Here is a 20,123-nt window from a genome sequence, read left to right as displayed (position 1 = left end):
CCCTATATGTAATCAGACTATTTAAATATAATTCTTTAGAAAGAGGTGGGTGATGTACTTCACTATTGCTTCTAAGAAAAACAAAGATACTTTGGTTCACTGATTTTGTGTCTGTTTTGAATGAGAACTCTGTTTCTCCATCTGTTGGGAGAGCAGTGAAATATTGCTACTCTTCTAGGCAAATTAACCCAACAAACAGTGTTCCCTTTGATGTACCCTCTGAGCTTCTGAATGATGCCCTGCATAAGATCTATACCAGTATTGATGGCAGCAGCAGTGTATCATAAAATGAGTAATAGATACATTGCTACAACTGGCAAACCAGCAAGCATTCTGGATTTCAACAAATGCTATGTGAAAGTAGGTGAAATTTAGGTATTTGTATGTTTATTTCTTCTGCGACAGACATTGTGCAGCAGTTGACAGTTGTGAAAGTCAGCTTGACCTTAGAGAACTTCAGGAATGAATCATTGAGCACACTGTTCCTCAGTGTCTCTTGCTTTCTGGAACTTATGTCCATTACCACTACTGGCAAATTCCTCTTCTGTAGCTTCATCTTCATTAGAAATTGTCACTACCAAGAAAAATTTTTGAGAATTGTATAGCAGGTAACCTGTTCTAGTCTTACTCATTATTAGTGGTAGATTTTCTGTTTATTGCTGGTTTGAGTTAGCCCAGTAAAAATGAGTAATGTCGTTGAAGGTATTGCACATCACACTATATACCAACTCCAACAGGACTTGAAAAATGCTTTCAGACTCTTTTCAGCAGCTTTACTGGCATTTACAGTATGTGCTTTACCAGTGAAAATACTGGCAAGTCAGCTAATCTTTATTTCTTTCCTGCTTGGAAAATTTCTCATTAGATCTTGCAGAAGACCATGAAAGTTTTGATGCACCTTTTAGCCTCGGGTTACCTGGTAATTTGAAAGAATGGTGTACCCAGAGTCCATATGTTCCTTTTGAGTCATTCCTGGCTTTGGCCTTTGCCTAAAGTTAATGTAATTCTCCTGCCATACAAAGGCAAACCAGCGCTTTTCTTTCTCTGCATCAAGCACTAACTCAGGGCTGCAGAAGAGATGACAGTCTTGCATAGCTGGCCTGGTTTTTGTTCACATTGAGTTGTTTTCAGTGAACATTTTTCAGATAATCTTAATAAAACCAGAGACAGAATTGCACAAAAAAAATGCCATCACAGAAGTCCACTGTCTTCATATGGCATGCAGCATTTTGTTTCTGATGAGAATTTTTTTTTAAAACATGAGACTAACAACTGCTGGCTTTTTACAGAGCAGTTTGGCTAAATAACTAGTTTTGTCACTGATGGAATTTCTATTCCTGGGAAGGCTGTACTGCAAAATTAAGTCTCAAAGAATCAATTGAGAAATTATTTTCTTCTAAAGCTTCCTCAGCACTGGAGCTGCAGTATCTCATGGCAAGAGATCAGTCTCAAATGACTGGCCGTACTGAAGCAAGGGTCCTTGATTATTGTTTCAATATGCAGTTGATAGAGCTACCTTTATGGTAGGTATGTTGGGAAAGCATCTTCATCCATACATTTTTATGGATTATTCCTAATGAAGAACACCTTCAAAAGGAGTTCTGAAACAGTCCTGAATAAGTGGTTGTAGGAATACACAGAGACAATTATTGATTCTGAGTTAAATTCTTCATTAAAAACAGTAATTATATATTGCCGATAGGAAGCAAACGTATGTTCCTGGCCTTCTTTAGACAAATTGGCCTCTTTAGGCAAAAGAAAATATCTTAACTTTTTAAGGCATTTTTTAGAAGAAATAGACAGGAGCTAAATCCTTGGAGACAAAGAGAATGTTCTTTCATTAAACATGCTTGATAATCACTGCACTAATTCAACGCTGCATTACATAATTTGTCCACCTGATGGCATCACAAAATTGAAAAATGGTAATTGCTTGTGGCAGGCAGTAGCTTGCAGCTTATGCTGCCCACCTCTTGCTGGCCTGCTGTAGTCTTCCTTGGCTGGAGGAGAAAATGGCTGCTGATCTTCTGCACAGCAGATTCTTTGAAGCTCTCACTTCATATATAATCATCCCTTGCTTTCTGACCACATCTGCTGATTGACCTTTATCATCTTCTCAGAGCATAAAAGTATCAATGACTTGCACCAAGGAAAATCCATTCAATTTAGACTAGCTCAGGCCCCACAGGTATTAAATTCTGCGTGGAAAGATGATTATGAGTTTCTGACTGTAAGCCACTAAGAGTAACTGTGGAGGAAGCATGTGTTTCTTCTGAGTCTCGTAAAACCCAAAGGAGTAACAGATAGTGCTGTTAGGTAATTGCATGCTTTAAATGGAGGCTGTTGGAGAAAGGCTTTCAGTTACAGTTGCAAGGGCCTTTAGTGCGTCATCTCTGGGAAGATGTACAATAAAAAGACATTTTAGTCTCTCTCCAGGGCTCGTGATTCTGGCTGCCACCTTCTTTAGGCAGAAGGTCTAGCAAAGTACCCCTTTGACACAACCAGGGTATGTGAGAGGTCTGACATAAGCTGGACTTCTCTCTGGCAGGCCTGAGACCACTGCAACCCTGAGGAGCAGGGGTCCAGTTTCAGCTTTATTTCTCAGAAATTCACAAGCAGTTCACTGCACCAGGAAGACTGTTAGGCTATGCCTGCCTCTTGCATGTGGAGTCACGTAATATCCTGAGGGTTTACAACTACAGTATCTTTTTTTTTTTGCTTTAAATAGCATAATATTTGATACTGCATGCTTACATGTTGCTTTTGCTGATAGAAATTTTATAGACTTGATCTGTCCTTTGTGCCACCTGGACTACAAACCCTAGTAAAACAAAGCAGGTATCTGTGCTAGCTCCTGTGCATGGATGACTCTACAGCACTGATGTCTGATACTGTTCATCATGTTCCTACTGCTTTGATTTCAGAAATCAAGCCACGGGTGTCCCACACTGATCTCTTCTTCCCAGGTTTGGATTCAGATCATTTTTACCTGTTCATAAATATGCCCTTGATTCTTATTAGCATTGCAGAAGCAAAGACACTGCATGGAGATGCTGTAGAAATACTTAGCAAAACCTATTTAGCTTACAGCTAAATAAGAGTTTTATTACAGGACCCTGAGGAGAGTTACTTTTCTTTTTTACTCTGAGGAACTGTCTTATGTCCCCCATCAGTATTTGTGCTTACAAGTACTATCTGCTATCTGAAGACCAAGCATAAAGGCTCCCAGTAGTATTCCTTTTTTACCAGTCCTTTCCAGATTAGAGATGTCGTATGAAGTCCCTTGATCTGCCCAGTCTTTAAGTGACTTTCCAGCCATCAGATCTGCTTTCTGGGACAAACCTGAGGTTTCCTCTTGTGATGAAATGAAAGCCACTATTTAAGTCCTAAATAAAGGACTGTGGATAAAGAGCACTTCTGGGTTAAAAACATACATTTAGGGGAGAAACAAAGGATTCCAGAATAAAGGAACATTATCCTGACTAAATCCTGCAATACTGGCAGATACAAACTATATATTCACTGTCAATGTGAAAACATTATTTTTATGAACTCTGATTAAAAGGGGAGCTACTTACACAGTGAGTGTTCATCTTTTTGTGTTCTCTAAAAGGCTTAATTAAAAAGCCTGAGCTCTGAAGACCATTGTTTCAGGAAATCAGTATCTTAACTCATCCTGGAAACTCATTTTCTGTTTCTCTTAAACATTGCTCCATCTTGGAGGAAGAGCTAGAGTCAGGACATGTTCTTTGGGCAACCGTGGTTGCAGTGCTGCCATTATTCCTGCTCTTCAGCATCCTGTGTATGATTTCCTTCTGCTGATGCACTGGCACTTTCCTAACTCAGACAACAGGAAGAAAGAGGGGAGCTGGATGCAATATGCCCCCTTTGAAGGAAGTGTGCTCCTGTGGCAGAGCTCATAAGAGAGGCTAGGGCAATGAAACTGTGTACCAGAGAGCTTCTTGGCATAAGGTTTTAAGGTTCTCATTAGAGGGGGCTCACCCATCATCCTGCTTTGGTGGCAGTCCTGGGTGCTTCTGGGAACAGCACTGCAGCAGTCAGTGCAGTAACATTGCTACACAGTTAGTTAACAGTCTGGATGTGGCTATGATGACAAAAGGGTCTTTTTAAAAATGTTGGAATGTTAAGGGGATACATCCTGAATTTCTGATCTTGTTCCTCCACGGTCTTTACTGAGGCAAGCTGCCCTTAAGAGCTTAGGAACAGCCTGAGTTTGGACAGATCAGAGATCTCCTAGCAGGCACCACGGTTTGTACTTCTGAAGAGGATGGAGAGGTTTTTGGCATCTGAAACGTAACTAACTTCTCTCAATTAAAATCCTTTCTAGGTATCGCCATAGCAACCTCTGTCTGTAATGAGCCTCATGTATTTGTGTGGCTGCTTGATTCACCCCTTGCTGACACAGAAGCATGAACTCTCCCTTGTTATTCATTTGCTCCCCAACTCATGCTGTGTGAACTGTCCTCTTGGTTAGTCCTAAAGTGAATAGAGGGACTCCTGCTGTCAGGGAAGAATTGAAGTCAGGGTATATTTCCCACTCTCTCATATAAATGCCTGGGTCAGGACCCTGGCTGGAATGCATCTGGCTAGCAGAGTCAATTGGGCACTGAGTACTAAACAATGCTGGAGGAAAACTTCAGTACTGAAGCTTATAGAAAGAGCCATATGAATGTGGCAGCTGGGACTGTGGAATAAGACAACTGGGGAAGTCAAGGCACTCTGTGTAGCTGAGAAAAGGAAGGAGAGAATTACTTCTTTGAAATTGAAATCTTGCTTTTTTGAAGTCTGAAAATGGACTTGAAAAATTGTAATTGTCAGAGCAAACAGAAAGCTAAAGAGAAATGTCAGACACTAGTTCTAGACCCAGATCACTATGCCATGCAAGCCCTAATGCAGTGAGCTTAGGAGGAAAAGAGGTAGACTGCATTCCCAGTCTATGTATAAAGGGGTGAAAATCTGTAGTCTTCCAGATGTGGATGCTTTGTTCTATAACTCCATTTTTCTACCCGCAGGCCAGCCACTGGGACCCCGCAGGCTCAGCCTGAAGCCAGTTCCAAAACTGCCCAACATGGAAGCATTTCTCAGTGAGGCTTTTGCGAAGGTGAAGAAACAGGCCCATGGGTGCCTAGCTCCAGAGCTGTGCTTCCAGGCAGTCAAAGCCACGACAGAGCAGCCCTTCGCAGTTGGAGTCCAGAAGGAGCGAGAGCTGTTTAATGTCCTGCTGACTTCAGGCCAGGCCCAAGCACTGCAATACGCTTTCTTCGCAGAGAGAGCCGTGCAGAAGTGGACAACACCCAGTGGAGCTTCATGGAAAAGTGCTTCCCCTCAGCCCATCCACAAAGCAGCTGTGATAGGTAAGGGAATGAAAAAGTTGTTGTGATTGCTGACCGCGCAGCTAACAGCAGAGCTGAACGGGAGTGGAATGAGTATAATCAGGCTTTACTCATGGCAGAAGGCTGAAGTGGGATTCTCTAGCAGTCACTCAAATTCACTGGTACCCATCACAGGCAAAGATACTCCACACCCCTAGGTGACATGCAAGGAGGGAAGTTGTCATTGCATTGGTAAGCTCAGAAATTCAGATGGCACTAGATTGTTACCTGATGCCACCTCTTTCTTTGGAAGAATAACTTCCTCTCACTTCAGAGACAGCTTCATCTATGGACCATAAGCAGTCTGTTCCCTTTTACATGCTGCTATGTTGAGTCCTGGCTTTGTTCCATATTATAAGCAGGTTTGCATGAAATTCTCCTCCTCCTGGTCTAGTTCTGTACTGCAAGTGCATGTGCACAGAGTCACTCACGGATATATTAATACAAAAACGTTTTGACAGATGTATTTTAAGAAGATTTCATCTCACTAGGATCCACTCCTGCCATTTTGTAGCCCAGCAAGAGAATGCCTTCATTAATTTTTTATAAGAGCAATTTAAATAAAACCATCGATGAACTGCTGAGATTTTAAAAAAAACAGCTTTGCCTGTTGATAGTAGCACTCAAAAACCAGTTAGACAAGTAATGGAGCACTTGGAAAACATCCATTCTGTTTCAGAGGAAGCTCACCAGATCAACACTGGTCTTTCCTGGGTACTTCTCAGGCCTCTTGTACCCTGCAATATGAGCTCTCTGAAAGCTCATTTCAGGCCATAGAAACGCTTTTTTTTTTTTTGGAAGTTCCCTTCATTAGCTGCCATGCCATACTTGTAATGAAAATGGTTTTTAAACATTGGTCCACAAACCTTGTGAGGAGGATCCGTGGGTGTTACAGTATTCAGATAAAGAGGCATGAATTATTGCCAGATTTATCATGTGACTTGAAGAGCACGGTACTTTGGACACACGCAATCCCAGACAGGTCAGTCCTACAACTTTGGTCAGTCCTTCCTTTGGCAGGAAGGGCTTGTCTTGAAGTTTTGTAGGAATGATCAGGTGACTAGAATGGGCATTCTTTGCTACATACTGATAAGTCATGCCAGAATAATACATTTGCAAAGTCCCAATCGCAGTGACAGTTTAGCCAGAAGGGCTGTTTAGATCTGATCTGCTTATTTTGGTGCTGTAACTGAGCTAGAGGGAATTCTAAGGACAAGTGCAATCTCTGTTTGAAAGTTTCTAGTAGAAATATGATCTCTATCTTATTTCCAAGCTGAACTGGCTGGGCTACATCTCCCATCCATTGGATTAAGTACTTGCATCTCATCTCCAGACAGGTTTCTGAATTCTCGTCTGAAATTGCCCCAACTTCTAGCCCCAAGTTTCAGTGTTTTTGTAACTGGTTACAGACAACACACAAGTTAACCCATACTTTTTGCAGAATAAATAAACTAAGTGCTTTGATACATCTGCTGCAGAGCACAATCTGTCACGCTTTGGTCATTTTCATGTCTCTGAACTTGCCCTAATTTTTCAACACTTCATAAAGCATGCATAGCTGAAGTGGGAACAGTATTCCAGGAGTAATTACACTAAGACCAGGTACCAAGATGTTTCTTCCTTGCTCCTACTTAGTATGCTCAAGGTAACAGCCAACTTTCATATTAGCCATGTTCAACACATCTTATTAACTATCTACTGGCAGGGAGCAGCTGCGCCCCAGGGATGGGGAGCCAATGGCAATAACACCTCCCGGGGGACAGAACCACAGAATCTCTGAGGCTGGAAGGGACCTCTGAATGTCATCTTGCGTAACTCCCCTGCTCAAACAGGGCCACCTAGAGCCAGATGCCCAGGACCATGTCCAGATGGCTTTTGAATATCTCCAAGGATGAAGACTCTACAACCTCTCTGGGCAACCTGTACCAGTGCTCAGTCACCCCCACAGTAAAAAAAGTGTTTTCTTATGTTCAGATGGAACCTCCCATGTTTCAGTTTGTGCCCGTTGCCTCTGGTCCTGTCACTGGAGGCCACTGAAAAGAGTCTGGCTCCATCTTCTTTACACTTTCCCTTCAGGTATTTATATACATTGGTGAGATCCCCCAAGCCTTCTCTAGGCTGGAGTCACAGCTCTCTCAGCCTTTCCTCATGAGACACGCTCCAGTCCCTAAATCGTCTTAGTGGCCCTTCACTGAACTCACTCCAATAGCCCCATATCACTCTTATACTGGAGAGCCCAGAACTGGACACAGTACTCCAGGTATGGTCTCACCAGTGCTAAGTAGAGGGGAAGGATCACCTCCCTCAACCTGCCAGCAAGACTCCTCCTAATGCAGCCCAGTGTACCATTTGCCTTCTTTGCCACAAGGTCATATTGCTGCTCATAGTCAACTTTGTGTCCGCCAGGACCCCCAGATCCTTTTCTGCAGAGCTGCTTTCCAGCCAGTCAGCCCCCAGCGTATACTGGTGCGTAGGACTATTCCTCCCCAGATGCAGGGCTTTGCACTTCCCCTTGCTGAACTTCATGAAGTTCCTATCAACCCATTTCACCCTCTGGATGGCAGCACAACCCACTGCTGTATCAATTATTTACAGTACCTGAGGAAGGCAAGCAGGGCAGACCATGGCCAGGATCTACTAGAAGTTCAGATGATCAAGCAAAGTTCACATGATTATGCAGGTCCAGAGGTAAAGTTGGGAAGCCAGTCTGCAGGCTGAGGTCTGGATCAGCCGTGTCCATAGCCTGGCACAGCCATAGTAAGACACCAGAACTCCTCCAGCATAGGTTAGGAAGGGACTGAAGGCCCAGGTCTGAGCTTAAATGGGGCTCTGAGGGCCATGGGCAGTGCGTGTGGGTGGAGGCTCCAGGTGTAGCTGGTCAGGGTCATTAAAGCTTATCAGTGCACTCAGGGCCTTGACACTTACCAAGACTCTAATGCCTTTTCTGAATCACTGCTTCTATCAATACAGCCCCCATAGCTCACAATTATAGCTTGCTTTGTTTATGCTAGTTGTTCATATTATACTTCATGTGATAAGTGACATCTCCTATTTTGGAAGTTATTGATCACCTCCTTTTAACTCTGAATCCCACTCCATATTAATTGTCACTGCTTTCCATCACTTCTTTCTGTCACCCCGCTGTGCTTTTGCTCCTTCCTCTGGAAGATTTTCTTCTTATTTTGCCTTTTGATATCAGTGAAATTGCAAGTCCGTTAGAGACAGGCATAGAACATGCCAACACAATTGTATTTTTTCTTTCAGGCTGCTGTAACAAAAAGTCATTCTCCAGCCAGTACGATGCTGTACAGTATCTCATAATTTCACATTCTTGATCTTAAGTGCATTCTTGCAGCACCAGAAATCAAAATCTTAGGGATGATTTTTGAGGGACTGACACCTTTTAAAATAGTGCCGCTCATCCATTTAAGTATTGAGTCTACGTAGGTGATCCAGGGTCTCTCTACTTTCATTGCAGAGAGGAGGGCAGTCAGAGCAAGATGTTGCATCCATTTTGGATGGTCAGAAATCATGCAGACCCCATTTTCCAGTAGACAGTGCTGTGCTGTTTCATACACTAAAACCATGTTGCATTATGCTGCTGCTTCTGTCTTTTATCGCTGCACGATGGGAAGCAACTGAGAAGATCACGTTGACTTCCTCCTCCTTCAGTACCTTTTCCGTAAGCACAGAGGACCTTTAGGGTACGGAAACAGTGCCATGAATGCTAGGGGAGCCTTGCTTTGTGGCTCCCCTGTCTGTCCAATATTAGCAGGAATTTGTTGGAGGGAGCTGACACATCACTTGCTGACCATGTCTTAATGTAGATTCAACATCAAGGATGATGTATCATTTTTGTGGGCATGCTTGATAGATAGCATTGCTGATGAACTGGCAACCATTCCTGTGCAGTGCGGGCTTCCTATCAGCTGCCTTTGTCTGCAGTTTGCTCGCTGAAAGACTGAGAAGTGGGTAACACCCAGCTATGTGGGATCCCTCCTGCTCTTGGCCTGCTGTCCTTGACTGTCTTCAGCCACGTGCAATGTCACCTATTTAATTTGCTTCTGCTTGTTCTGAACTCTTGGCTCCCATCTCTTTCCACTTTCTCTGATTTCTCGTCACCCAGAAAAGGAGTTCTCTGTCCTTTCTGCAGTCTTCCCACAGCTCCCTGCTTGCCTTGAGTATCATGTTATTTCTGCTTGAAATTAATACCCTGAAACAGAGAAAGAAGCAGCTCCAGTCTGCAGCAGTCCGCCACTCCCAATTGTCATTGTTGTTTTTAACAGGAAAACTGGAACGGTCTTTGCATAGTTTTACTAATCTATAAAGTATTATTTCCATTGCCCAGCATTTTAAAGTTTAAATATTCATTATAGTTCAGAATATTTTCCACTGATCTGTATTTCTCTAGTGTGTGTGACTGTACATGAGTTGCTTTTTACATATTTCGAGTTCATTTGTTTTGAAATTTGTTTTTAAAGTCCTTCAATTGATTTTGCATGATTTTTCATATTCTAGGTACCTCATGTGACAGATCAATAATTAACAATCATTATTCACTCAGCTTGCCCAGCAAATGGATTTGTCATATCCATATTTGGCTTGAAATTACATGGGTTCAAGTGTAGTTTTATTTATATGTCAAAGCTACATTTCACAACAAAATACCAGAGGCAAGATGGCTAGACACTGTTCTTTTTCCTGAAGCAGATTTCAGTCATCTTTTGAAAGATGTGCCTTGGGCATGAAAGGTGGTAACATAGCTCTGAAACCTGTCCCCTGCATGCAAGATAAGAGTATAGGGTTTTTTCATGGTTTGGGGGAAGTGAGAGCACTACTGAGGAAGAAAATGAAACATAGAGTAGAAATTCTGGAGTAGTTCCTAGCCGTGTTTTTGTCTGTGTGATCTGAGCCAAGCATGCGACATTTCCCTTCCTCTTTCTTCTACAGCCTTCTACACATGTAAGGCCCAATGGTTCCCCACCATTTTTTTCTGCTCTAATATATTCTTCCCCAAGATCACTCAGCTTTATGAAATTGAGAAGAGGAGCCGTCAGAAATGCTTCTTTCCCTGCTAGATAGCCAAATCTCTCCTTAGTTTTATAGCCCAATTTTAGAAAATATTTCCAGGGGAGTCATGCTGTGCAAGCTCTAATGTAACAAAACCCTTGGGGCTTTCATTACTCTCTCTGCCAGCTTCATTAAACATCATTTCATACAGGCCACTGAAGAGTTATGTAGTAAGTTGAGAGACAGCTTTTCCAGGTCAGAAACAAGCTTGGCAAGCTCATATCTTATCTATAAGCCTATTCCCGTGGCCTAGAAAGGGAAGTACTACAAGCATGTATGCCTGTCTACCATGGGATGGCTAAAACCTAGATGGGAGTACTCATACTACATGTGGACGAAGGCAAACAGGGGAATCAGCTAACACCACTGCAGAACTTCCCTTGAAAAGAAAGCTGGAGAACCTCTGGTTATGGAAGAGGTTTTGATTTAGGAAGAAGCAGCGTGTTCATATTGCAAGAGAACTGCTAAGATTTCAGTCACGAGACTGAAGCTGAGAGGAACAGGAGTTAATAAGGCCCAGGATGTGTGCATTATTTCTTTAGTAGAGCTTGGAAATTCTAGGGAGAAATCCCAGGTCTTAACCCTGGAAAGGAAGAAGAGACTTCAAGAGGGAGCCGTAAGAACTCAGATGTAGAATGACAAACCCTTGATGTCTAAAGAGAGCCTTAAAGATGGGGCCAGGCTTGGTGGGTATGCATGAGGTGGTGAGTTACCTTCCCACACTGTCCGAGAAGAAAGCAGTCCGTGTAGCTCACCAAAGACAGGGAAAGAACTGTCTCTGACTGTCCCTGCTACCACATCCAAGCCTCTGAGTACTGAGCAAAGTGGGAGGAGCTATTTGTGTTTGGGGTTATTTCAGTCAGCAAACCATGGACACTGAAATGCTAAGAACTGATTCATGTTAGTCTAGTTTTATTTTCAAATTAGTTTTTAGTAATACTTGATTATGAAGTAGCAAATCTAATTTCCTAGAAAGGAACTTCAGCATTTGCTTGGGAGTGTAATGGTTTATAAGCAGGCTGCCAGATAGTGATGTCTGTAAAAACTATCTTCTTGTGGCTAAGCAGGGAATGTTTTAAATGTCTTGTGTGTACACAAGCTGAGGGTGGACAGAACTAAACCATGGCTGTGTAGCCTGCAGGAAAAACATACTACCTTGTTTGACCTTGATTGTTGGAACTTGTTTAACTGATGACATAATTTCAGCTCTTCTTTACAAAGCTGCTTTAGACAAATTTTTTAATCCCCTTGTTTCTGTTTATTTGTTTAGCTGGCTTTCATTTGTAAACCTGGGATTAAAAAAATCATTTTTACAGAATTATAACAAAACTGTACTTTGTCTGGTTGTTGCTTTATTTAGGATATTAATAATCCTCCCATTCAGATGCTTCGCACTTTTAAAGCTGGTAAAATTGCCCTGGCCTTCTCTTACTAGTTTGTATTAACTTAGTCCGAAAAGCCTCCATCATGGGAGAGCAGGATAAATAGTGTGGGTTGTGTATCACAGGAAAGTGTAAGCTTCATTTAATGTAATAGAGGGCAGAGCTGGTGGAAGGGCTCAGAAAGAGGGAAGGGATCAAGCCAGTAATCTCTACGCTCGTATTCCTGGGGGTATGAGCTGGTAGTAGCGCATTTATGGATCTTGGAGAAAAAAAATACAGCTTGAATGGATGCTCAGTTACAGGAATTCTGGGCAAGCGCTTTAACTGCATGGTTGGACAAGGAAGACTGTGTCTTCGAGAATCTTCAGAAGTTAGGAATGGCCTGTGTTGGAGGACTTGGAGAGTTCGCAGTGGGCAGAGATGCCTGATACAAAGTGCAAACAGCAAGCAAAACGCTACTGATGTTCCAGAGTGATTAAAAAGGAGATAGGAGATGTTGCAATCTGGATTAAGAACACTATGTTAGTCCCATCCTATTTGACTTGGTCACAAGAGACATACAAGACATTAAAGACAAAGTTTAGAGAAGATCGGTGTCCACGATCAGCTGAATTTTGTTTGCTTCAAAGATTACACAGTGAAGTGCAGAGGGAGAAGAGGAAGGGGACGAAGAGGAAGCTTGGAAGGAGGGAGAAATCAGTTGTCTGAGTTTTGCTGGTGTTAATATCTCTGGGTGCGGTGTGTTCGCTTACACTAATATTCTTCTGTGAGTGCCCATAAAGGACCACCTCACAGGAGCAGAGAGGCACTGATATTCTCAGGGTGAAGCTTATGAAACTGCCTGCTAGAAATTGTTAATAGGGTTGAAGTTGAAACTCAGATCTCCTGTCTCTGATCCTCAGGTTCTAACACCTAAGTGATTCTGGTTTCCATCTAGGTATAAAACTTTGCAGGGAGAAGACATGAATCACATGGTCCGCACACACTGGAGTGAATCCCAGTGATATTTTGTAAGCTTGAGAGGACATTAACTTGCCTTTATGCTACTGCTTTTCAAACATTTAGGCTCACTGAAAGGGAGAATTCCCCTTCCTTTTTCCCAGTCTTCAATTCTTTTTTTCTATCTGTGCACCACTCGTTTTGCATAGGCTTTTGCTTTTTATCCTGGAGATACAAAGGAATTGCTACTGTCAAGTGATTAATTGTAACATTTTCTATTCATAGTCTCTGATCTGTCTCATTTTTATCCCTAGGGCTGGGAACAATGGGCCGAGGCATTGTGACTTCTCTGGTTAAGGCCAACATAGCTGTGGTAGCCCTCGAGCAGAATCTGGAGTATCTGAACACGGGAAGAAAAGCAGTGATGCTCCTTTTGGAACGCGAGGCTATGAAAATGGAGCAGGGTGCTCAAACCCTGGATTTCCATAACCCTGCACGTCTCCAGTTCACTGTGGACTTTGATGTGTTGCGGGACGTAGATCTAGTTATTGAGGCTGTGTTTGAGAACATGGCACTAAAGAAGGAAATATTCCACAAGCTATCAAGAATCTGCAAGCCAGGGGCCTTTCTGTGTACAAACACATCAGCCCTGAATATTGATGAAATAGCTTCTGCCACGAGCCGCCCACAGCAGGTCATTGGCACGCACTTCTTCTCCCCTGCTCATGTGATGAGGCTATTAGAAATAATCTATGGCCATCACACATCCCCCACCGCCATTGCCACTGCTATGCAGCTAGCCAAAGCACTGAAAAAAGTTGGAGTGGTGGTAGGGAATTGTTTTGGGTTTGTTGGGAACCGAATGATGTTTCCATACGTTCAACAGGCAGTTTTCCTTTTAGAGGAAGGAAGCAGACCAGAAGCCGTAGATCAGGTTCTTGAAGATTTTGGGTTTAAGATAGGACCTTTCCGAATGTCTGATCTTGCTGGGCTGGATGTGGGCTGGAGGTCTCGAAAGGGCCAGGGCCTCACCGGGGCCTCACTACCTCCAGGAACACCTGCTCGCCAGCGGCATGGCCATCGCTACAGCCCGCTGCCAGACCTTCTGTGTGAGAATGGCAGGTTTGGCCAGAAAACTGGAAAAGGCTGGTATCAGTACGAGAAGGCTGGGGGCCGGACGGCCAAGCCAGATCCATGGCTTCACAACTTCCTGGCCCAGTACAGAGACACCCATCACATCAAGACCCGCTTTATAGACCAGGAGGAAATCCTGGAGCGGTGTTTGTTTCCCCTCATCAATGAAGGGTTTGACATCCTGGCTGAGGGAATAGCATCTGGCCCAGAACACCTGGATGTAATTTATATCAATGGCTATGGGTGGCCAAAGCACAGGGGTGGCCCCATGTTCTATGCTTCCACTGTCGGGCTCCCTCGTGTTCTGGATAAACTGCAGAAATACTCTGAGGCCCACCCTGATGTTCCCGGGCTACGGCCCAGTGCCTTTCTGAAAAAGCTGGTAGCTATGGGGAACCCTGCCCTCAAAGAGTGGATGTCCTACCTAAGCCGGCAGAGCAACAAGCTGTGATTTCGTTGATGCCTGCTATATAAATTCAATGGAGGCAGATCTCATGAAACAGGTGCTGTAATTGCACTGTCTTTTCCAATCAAAACCAAAGTGCTACAGGCTCATAAACAATGTTACTGACCTTCCTGGGCCTTTGCAGAGAATAACTTTGGCCGATGATTGATCTCAATCTCCCTCTTGCTGCAGGTAACCACAGCCATCACCCACCCTTCCCAGCACCAGCCTTACCCGCCTGCTTTGCACATTGCTGTTTAAAGGCCCATCTCATTTTGCTCTACCTTCAGGTTTTCACAGCTGTACGTCTCTTCCATCGTGCAGTACGGTACATCTTCTCATCCAGTCTGTCTTTGTGGAAGGGAGGGAGCAGCATCCACAGCCCATGAAGCAAATCAGGGTAGGAGGCAAGAGAGAGATGGTCACTATTCTACCAGATCCTGCCCTAAGTCTATTTCCCAGTTTGTTCAGGTCTTTCCGTGCAGCCCACCTCCAGATTCCTTGGCTCTCCCAAAGGCAGCCAGCTGGAGCCTGCTCCCTTCCCGCTGCTGGGGGAGAGATGGCACAAGGGGTGCAGCACCTTTCAGAGGTAAAGTCAAATGAATTGGAGAGAGCAGGTTTGGGCAGAGAGAAAGGGGCAGGGCTGGTACCGTCCCTCCTCCCTGCTGCAGAGGAAATTCTAATAAATGACAGAAAAGCCACAAACGCATTGACCTGACTAACCTGCCCTGTGCTCTTGGCTCACGACTGGCCTTCTGCATCCAGACTCCATCCTCCATTATCATTATCCCCACCCGGCTTTGTCCAAGCAGAAACATCTTCTGGCATCTCTTAAGTGTGGATATGGGTTGCCATCTCTCCCCCTATCTTGCCTGCCTACAGCTACCAGGTCTTGGGGCTCAGCATGCTCTTAATTGACCAGATTGAAGCCTGGCCTGGCACTTGCCGGGTTTTCACATGGGCAGAGGGCACACTGAGAAGTACATGGCTCAAGAGCTGTCTAGGCAGGAGTGTTGCTGCAGGCACGCAGGGAAATGGCAGATCTCTAGCAGAGAGCAGAGAGAGAGTGAGCCAAACTTGCTCCGGGCTTGATGCTTTGGGACAAACTCTCCCATTTCTTGTGACTAGTGAATGTATCTTCCAGTCCAGTGTGGGGAATAGGTTGGTCTGGGATCCCTTCTCAGGAAGATTATCATTGGATGTCTAACTTTTGCTTTTTATTTTAATAAAAGTGCTTGGATTATCTAATGACAGATTATATGATATCATATGGAAATGTAGAAAAAGGAAAATGTGCTGCTTCTTTCTTTATACATACCTCCATTGCTTCTCTACATGGTAGAATTAGATCATTTTCCTGTTCGTGAAGGGGTTGTGTTTGAAAAGGCTGCATCCTTCTTTTTTCTAAATATATCTTATTTTGCCCTTTATTTACCCTTGTCCTTCAGTGGGTGAGGGTGCAAAACTGAGGGCAGGAAACCCTTCTGAAGTCACAAGCCAACCCAAGTGCCTGGTTCCAGGGAGGATTTTGCTCCAGGCAAAATCTAGGACCAGCAAACTGGTACGGTTTCCCCCGAATCACTTGTGTGCCACAGCTGAGAGCAATCCAGCATTTGCTCAAAGGTGAAGCGCTGCTTCCACGCGAGCAGACTCCGCGTGACGTGTTACACAACAGCACTGGCTGGTGCTGGTGGCTGTCATGTCATCCGCAGGACAGCTCTGGACACGATGCACTGCCCGGGCTAACATTCCCTCTCCTGTGCCTCGTGCCGTGGTGTTCACCCGTACTGGAGATGAGTTGGGAAAGGGCAATCCCCCTTGCAGCAGGAACAGGCTGCAGAGGAGAAGGCATGCCCTTCCTCCATAGGAGAGATGCTGGTCTCAGGATATCGAGACCCATCAGCTTCTACCCTGTGGCCACAATGCCTCTCCTCACTTGCAGCACTTTAGTGCTGGTGCATTTGATGTGCCCATTCCCCTTCTCATCTCCCCTCACTGAAATTACTGAGAACAGAGGCTGTTCACACTAGTAATGTCTCTCCTGACAGAAGTTCACTTGTAAATTCGTATTGACCAAAGCAGCACAGCATTGATCTGTCTGCTTTACATCCCAGCCAGCCTTCAGTGACATTGCTGGCGCTGAGAGGGCAGATGCGAGGCTCCCTGCAGCTGGCAGGAGTGTGTGAGGGGCTCTGCCTCTCGGCTGCTCTGCTCCCAGCAGGGCAAGAGCACGCCGAAGGGCAACCGCAGCTCCCCAACCCCCAGCCCCACAGGGCAGCGGCCCATGCTCAGCAGCCTGATTCGGAGCCCTTGGTGTCTGCTGACATGCAATCTAATCAGAAAGCACCAGCCTGTTCTGTGAGCCTCTTTGGGAAGTTGTTAAAATAACAGCCTTGCAAAGTCCCTGATGAGCTCAAATACGCAGTAATACCAGAAATATGCCCATGAGTGAAATGCTTCTTCATTTAGCAGGGAGAGAACACGGCCCCACGCAGAGGAGAACTTGATAACCACTTGGTACAGGATTAGTTTTCCCACCTGTCTTTTTAAACCAGCTAACTATTTTCACTCAGTGAGAAAATATCTGTTAAAAATGTTTTCCAGGTAAAACCATCCCTGCTGGTGAGGAACGTTCCCGGCTCTGCTCACTTGTTGCAAGTCTGACCGTTCTAAGCTATGTGAGCATGAGCTGAGGTTGTACAGTTCCCCAGGATGGTGAGGCCTTGGCGACACACATTGCAAGCTGGCTCTAGTCCATCCTTAATCTTTGGGCCCCGCTTCTACTTTCATGTGAGTGCCTGGCTGCAGCTCTACGCTTTCTGCACAGCAGGGATGCTTGCTTTCAGTGCTGAGGATATTCAGTTTCAGCCCTGCAAGTACCCGTGGTCTCTCGCACGCAGCTGCAGAATTGTTAGATGTCTTTAATTAAGTTGGTGAACTCTGCCAGTGCAGCAGATGCCTCCATTAACTGCTCAGCCACAGGCATTTTGCAAAACAGTAAAGAATGGGGGTGCACCAAAGGAGAGAATTTCTTTAGCTTTGATCAGCATCCCCTGCAGCACTGGGCCTTCAAAGGGAGGCAAAAAGCTCCCTGCCTTATGGCGTGCTAAGAAGCGCTGTCCTGCAGCGCATGTCCGAATCGGACAGGGCGCTTGAGTCTTGTTGGAAGCACCTACACCCGTTTCTGTAACCCATAGTTCACCTTCCTTCACTTTATTTCTTTTTAACAGAACGTGATCTTACAGTCCAGGCTGGGTCTGAGAGCAGCTCTAGAGGTGAAACAGCGGTGGAGAGGAAGGGCTTCGTGCCAGCAGCTAGAAGAGGCAGTTCTCCTTGGGCCGGGGGTCTCGTGGGAGCTGAGCTGCTTCCCCTGTTTGCTGCTGGTGGGCTTGAGGGAACAGGAGGACAACAGGACAGTGTCAAAGAAACACCTGATTTTGCAGTCAGTTTCTCCTCTGCTTGCAAACAGCTGAGCGAGGTCCTGAATGTTTGCAGATTTCAGTGTGATTTCAGCAAAACAGAGGCAGGTAAGCCTTGAGGAATGATTCAGAAAACTCACTTTCCAGTGCAATTAACCCTGGAGCATTTAAAATCTAACAGGCTTGTGAAGCTCCCTCAGTCCTGATAACCAATGCCAAGGAAGGCTCAAAGCCCCCTGCTCGGTGCAGCTGGGCACCCATCTCCTGCCCAGTTAGGCTGAGTTTAACGGGTCCCATCCCTGAGGCACGGTGTAAACCTGCCTGCCACCCTCAGCCAGCTCCGATTGCTTTTGTCCCAGCAATCAAAACCAGCCCCAGAAACATCCCTTCAGCCTGGTGAAAAGCTCTCCCTCGAGCCATGGGCAACCAGCCTGCCGAGAGGGAGAGGTTGTAGCCCCTGCTTGCAGGTCCCAGGAGGCGAGGGCATAAGCTGGGATGCAGCGTGTGCCCAGGGCTCGCCTGGCACTGAGATGCTGCGGGAGGGAGTGAAAGACTCGCCGGGACCATGTAAGGGCAGGAAGGGCAGCAGCAGACCAGGTATGCGCTGACTGCCCCTGTGCATTGCATTGAAAGGAGCCGGGTGTACCGCGGGTGAGCGTTCCACCCTCCCACTCTGGTGTCCGGCTCATCTGCCGAGGCAAAGCGCTCGTCCCCGCTCCTAGCAGCGAGGGAGGGTTCCGTTCAGAAGGGACCAGCAGGACCATTTTGTGCAGCCTCCATCGTAACACAGGCGAAAGGCTTCCCCCAACGACCCCCACACCATCAGGCCGGTTACACTCCATCCTCCAGCGCCTTTGCTTTGGGGTGGAAGGGTGCTGTGGGTGTGCAGGTGGGGAGTATTGCATAAATGCATATGGCAAACGGGTTTGGCAGCCTGACGAGGGGACAGGGTAGCGCACGGGGTAGGAGCTGCTTACCTGTACGTGCTGTTTTGGTGGGTCTCAGCCTTGTGCCTGGCTCAGCACCGGTGCGAGCAGTGAAACGTCCCAGGGCCAGCAGCGCTGCAGGGAGCTGGTCTGTGCTGCGAGTCAGGGACGATGGTCAGAGGTTGTTCAAAGTCTCAGTGCAACTCTCTGCTCTGCCATTATGACCCATATCCCTTGTTTTTACCCATAAAGCGCATAGCTGATCACAGTGATACACCTGCAGCTTGGCTGTTCTTAAGCTCTTTTTCTTGGCAAGAGGCAAATGATTCTCTCAGTGCATCTTCAGGAGGGTGTACAGCACGGGAACACCTCTGGAATCTATCCCAACGACAGACCCCAAAGGAGCTGTCTGGGAATATTCTGGAGAACACAGAAAAATAAGTATTTTTTGACTACTTCTGACAAAGAGCTATTGGGTATTGTACAAAGATATAAGTGACTACGAAAATGACCGGTTTGATTTCTGTTCTAACAGAAAGCTGACTTCAACTCTCTTAGTACTGAGCAGAAGGGCAATAAAAACACAATTTACTTTCAAACATGACAGCTACACCACTACACTTACGAAACCAAATAATGTAGCCGCTGCTCAAAATAAATCCAAACTTTAATTTTGGCCTAAAGATACGATTGTTGGAAAGTAACAATACACTTTCATATCATTATTAACCAAAATTATACCTACTGATTATTTTACAAAACGGAAGACAGAGTTTATCAGTGTTTTTAAAATCACTGCATGCTTAGAAAAAAATGGTTTTCCTGATTAGATGATCTGAGAATAAGTAGCATGAAAAATAAAACACAAAACAAGAACTGCCTGCGCTACGGGCCACGTGTGCAAGCAGCTCAGTCTCCTGCTCTGTTGACTCGGGCACTGCAGGGACAATCGGCATCCACCTGTCTCATAAAATAGCCAAGAGCCACATGCTTGAAGCACCCCAGATCATTTGTACCTGATCGTGTAGTCGAGCCTCCTTCTCACACTCCTTGGAGGCTGCCATTTAACGAGCCCAGCGGGGTCCAGAGAGGGGCTCCGCTCGCCCTGTCATGGCAGGGGCGAGAGGGGGATGCTCCGGGGAGCTGGCTGGCCCAGGAATGCTGGCACGGTGGCCCGCTGGCATTGCTCCTCTCTGCTGGGAGCCAGGCTGGCTTAGCCAGAGCTGGTCGCTGCTCATGCACGTGTGCTCCTGCCGCGACAAGACGCCTTTGAAAACCAGTTAAATCTCACAGTGGGTCAAAATTTACAGCAGGTGCCCTTGCGCGCACACCTCGGCGCGGCAGAGCTGGTGTTCCCGCTGTGACACGGCCGCGCAGGGCAGCCCGAGGGGTGACCCGAGCCCCGGCCAGCCCGC

General features: G+C 45.7%; 1 protein-coding gene across 1 annotated transcript in view; it reads left to right on the top strand.

Moving 5' to 3' along the window:
* EHHADH (enoyl-CoA, hydratase/3-hydroxyacyl CoA dehydrogenase) overlaps nt 1–14,555 on the top strand; it is a gene marked incomplete at its 5' end in the record, with an annotated part of 18,639 nt that extends 4,084 nt beyond the window's left edge. Inside the window, 2 exons of the mRNA XM_009575618.1 lie at nt 5,034–5,375; nt 13,099–14,555. Coding sequence (XP_009573913.1) covers nt 5,034–5,375; nt 13,099–14,369 — 1,613 coding nt within the window. The remainder of the gene's footprint in view (nt 1–5,033; nt 5,376–13,098) is intronic.
* Between the last annotated feature and the right edge of the window lie 5,568 nt (nt 14,556–20,123).

The sequence above is a fragment of the Fulmarus glacialis genome, unplaced genomic scaffold, assembly GCF_000690835.1.
Source record: "Fulmarus glacialis isolate BGI_N327 unplaced genomic scaffold, ASM69083v1 scaffold10324, whole genome shotgun sequence".
Taxonomy (NCBI): Eukaryota; Metazoa; Chordata; class Aves; order Procellariiformes; family Procellariidae; genus Fulmarus; species Fulmarus glacialis.
The sequence above is the reverse complement of the archived record's forward strand: the minus strand, read 5'-3'. Positions and strand labels throughout refer to the sequence as shown.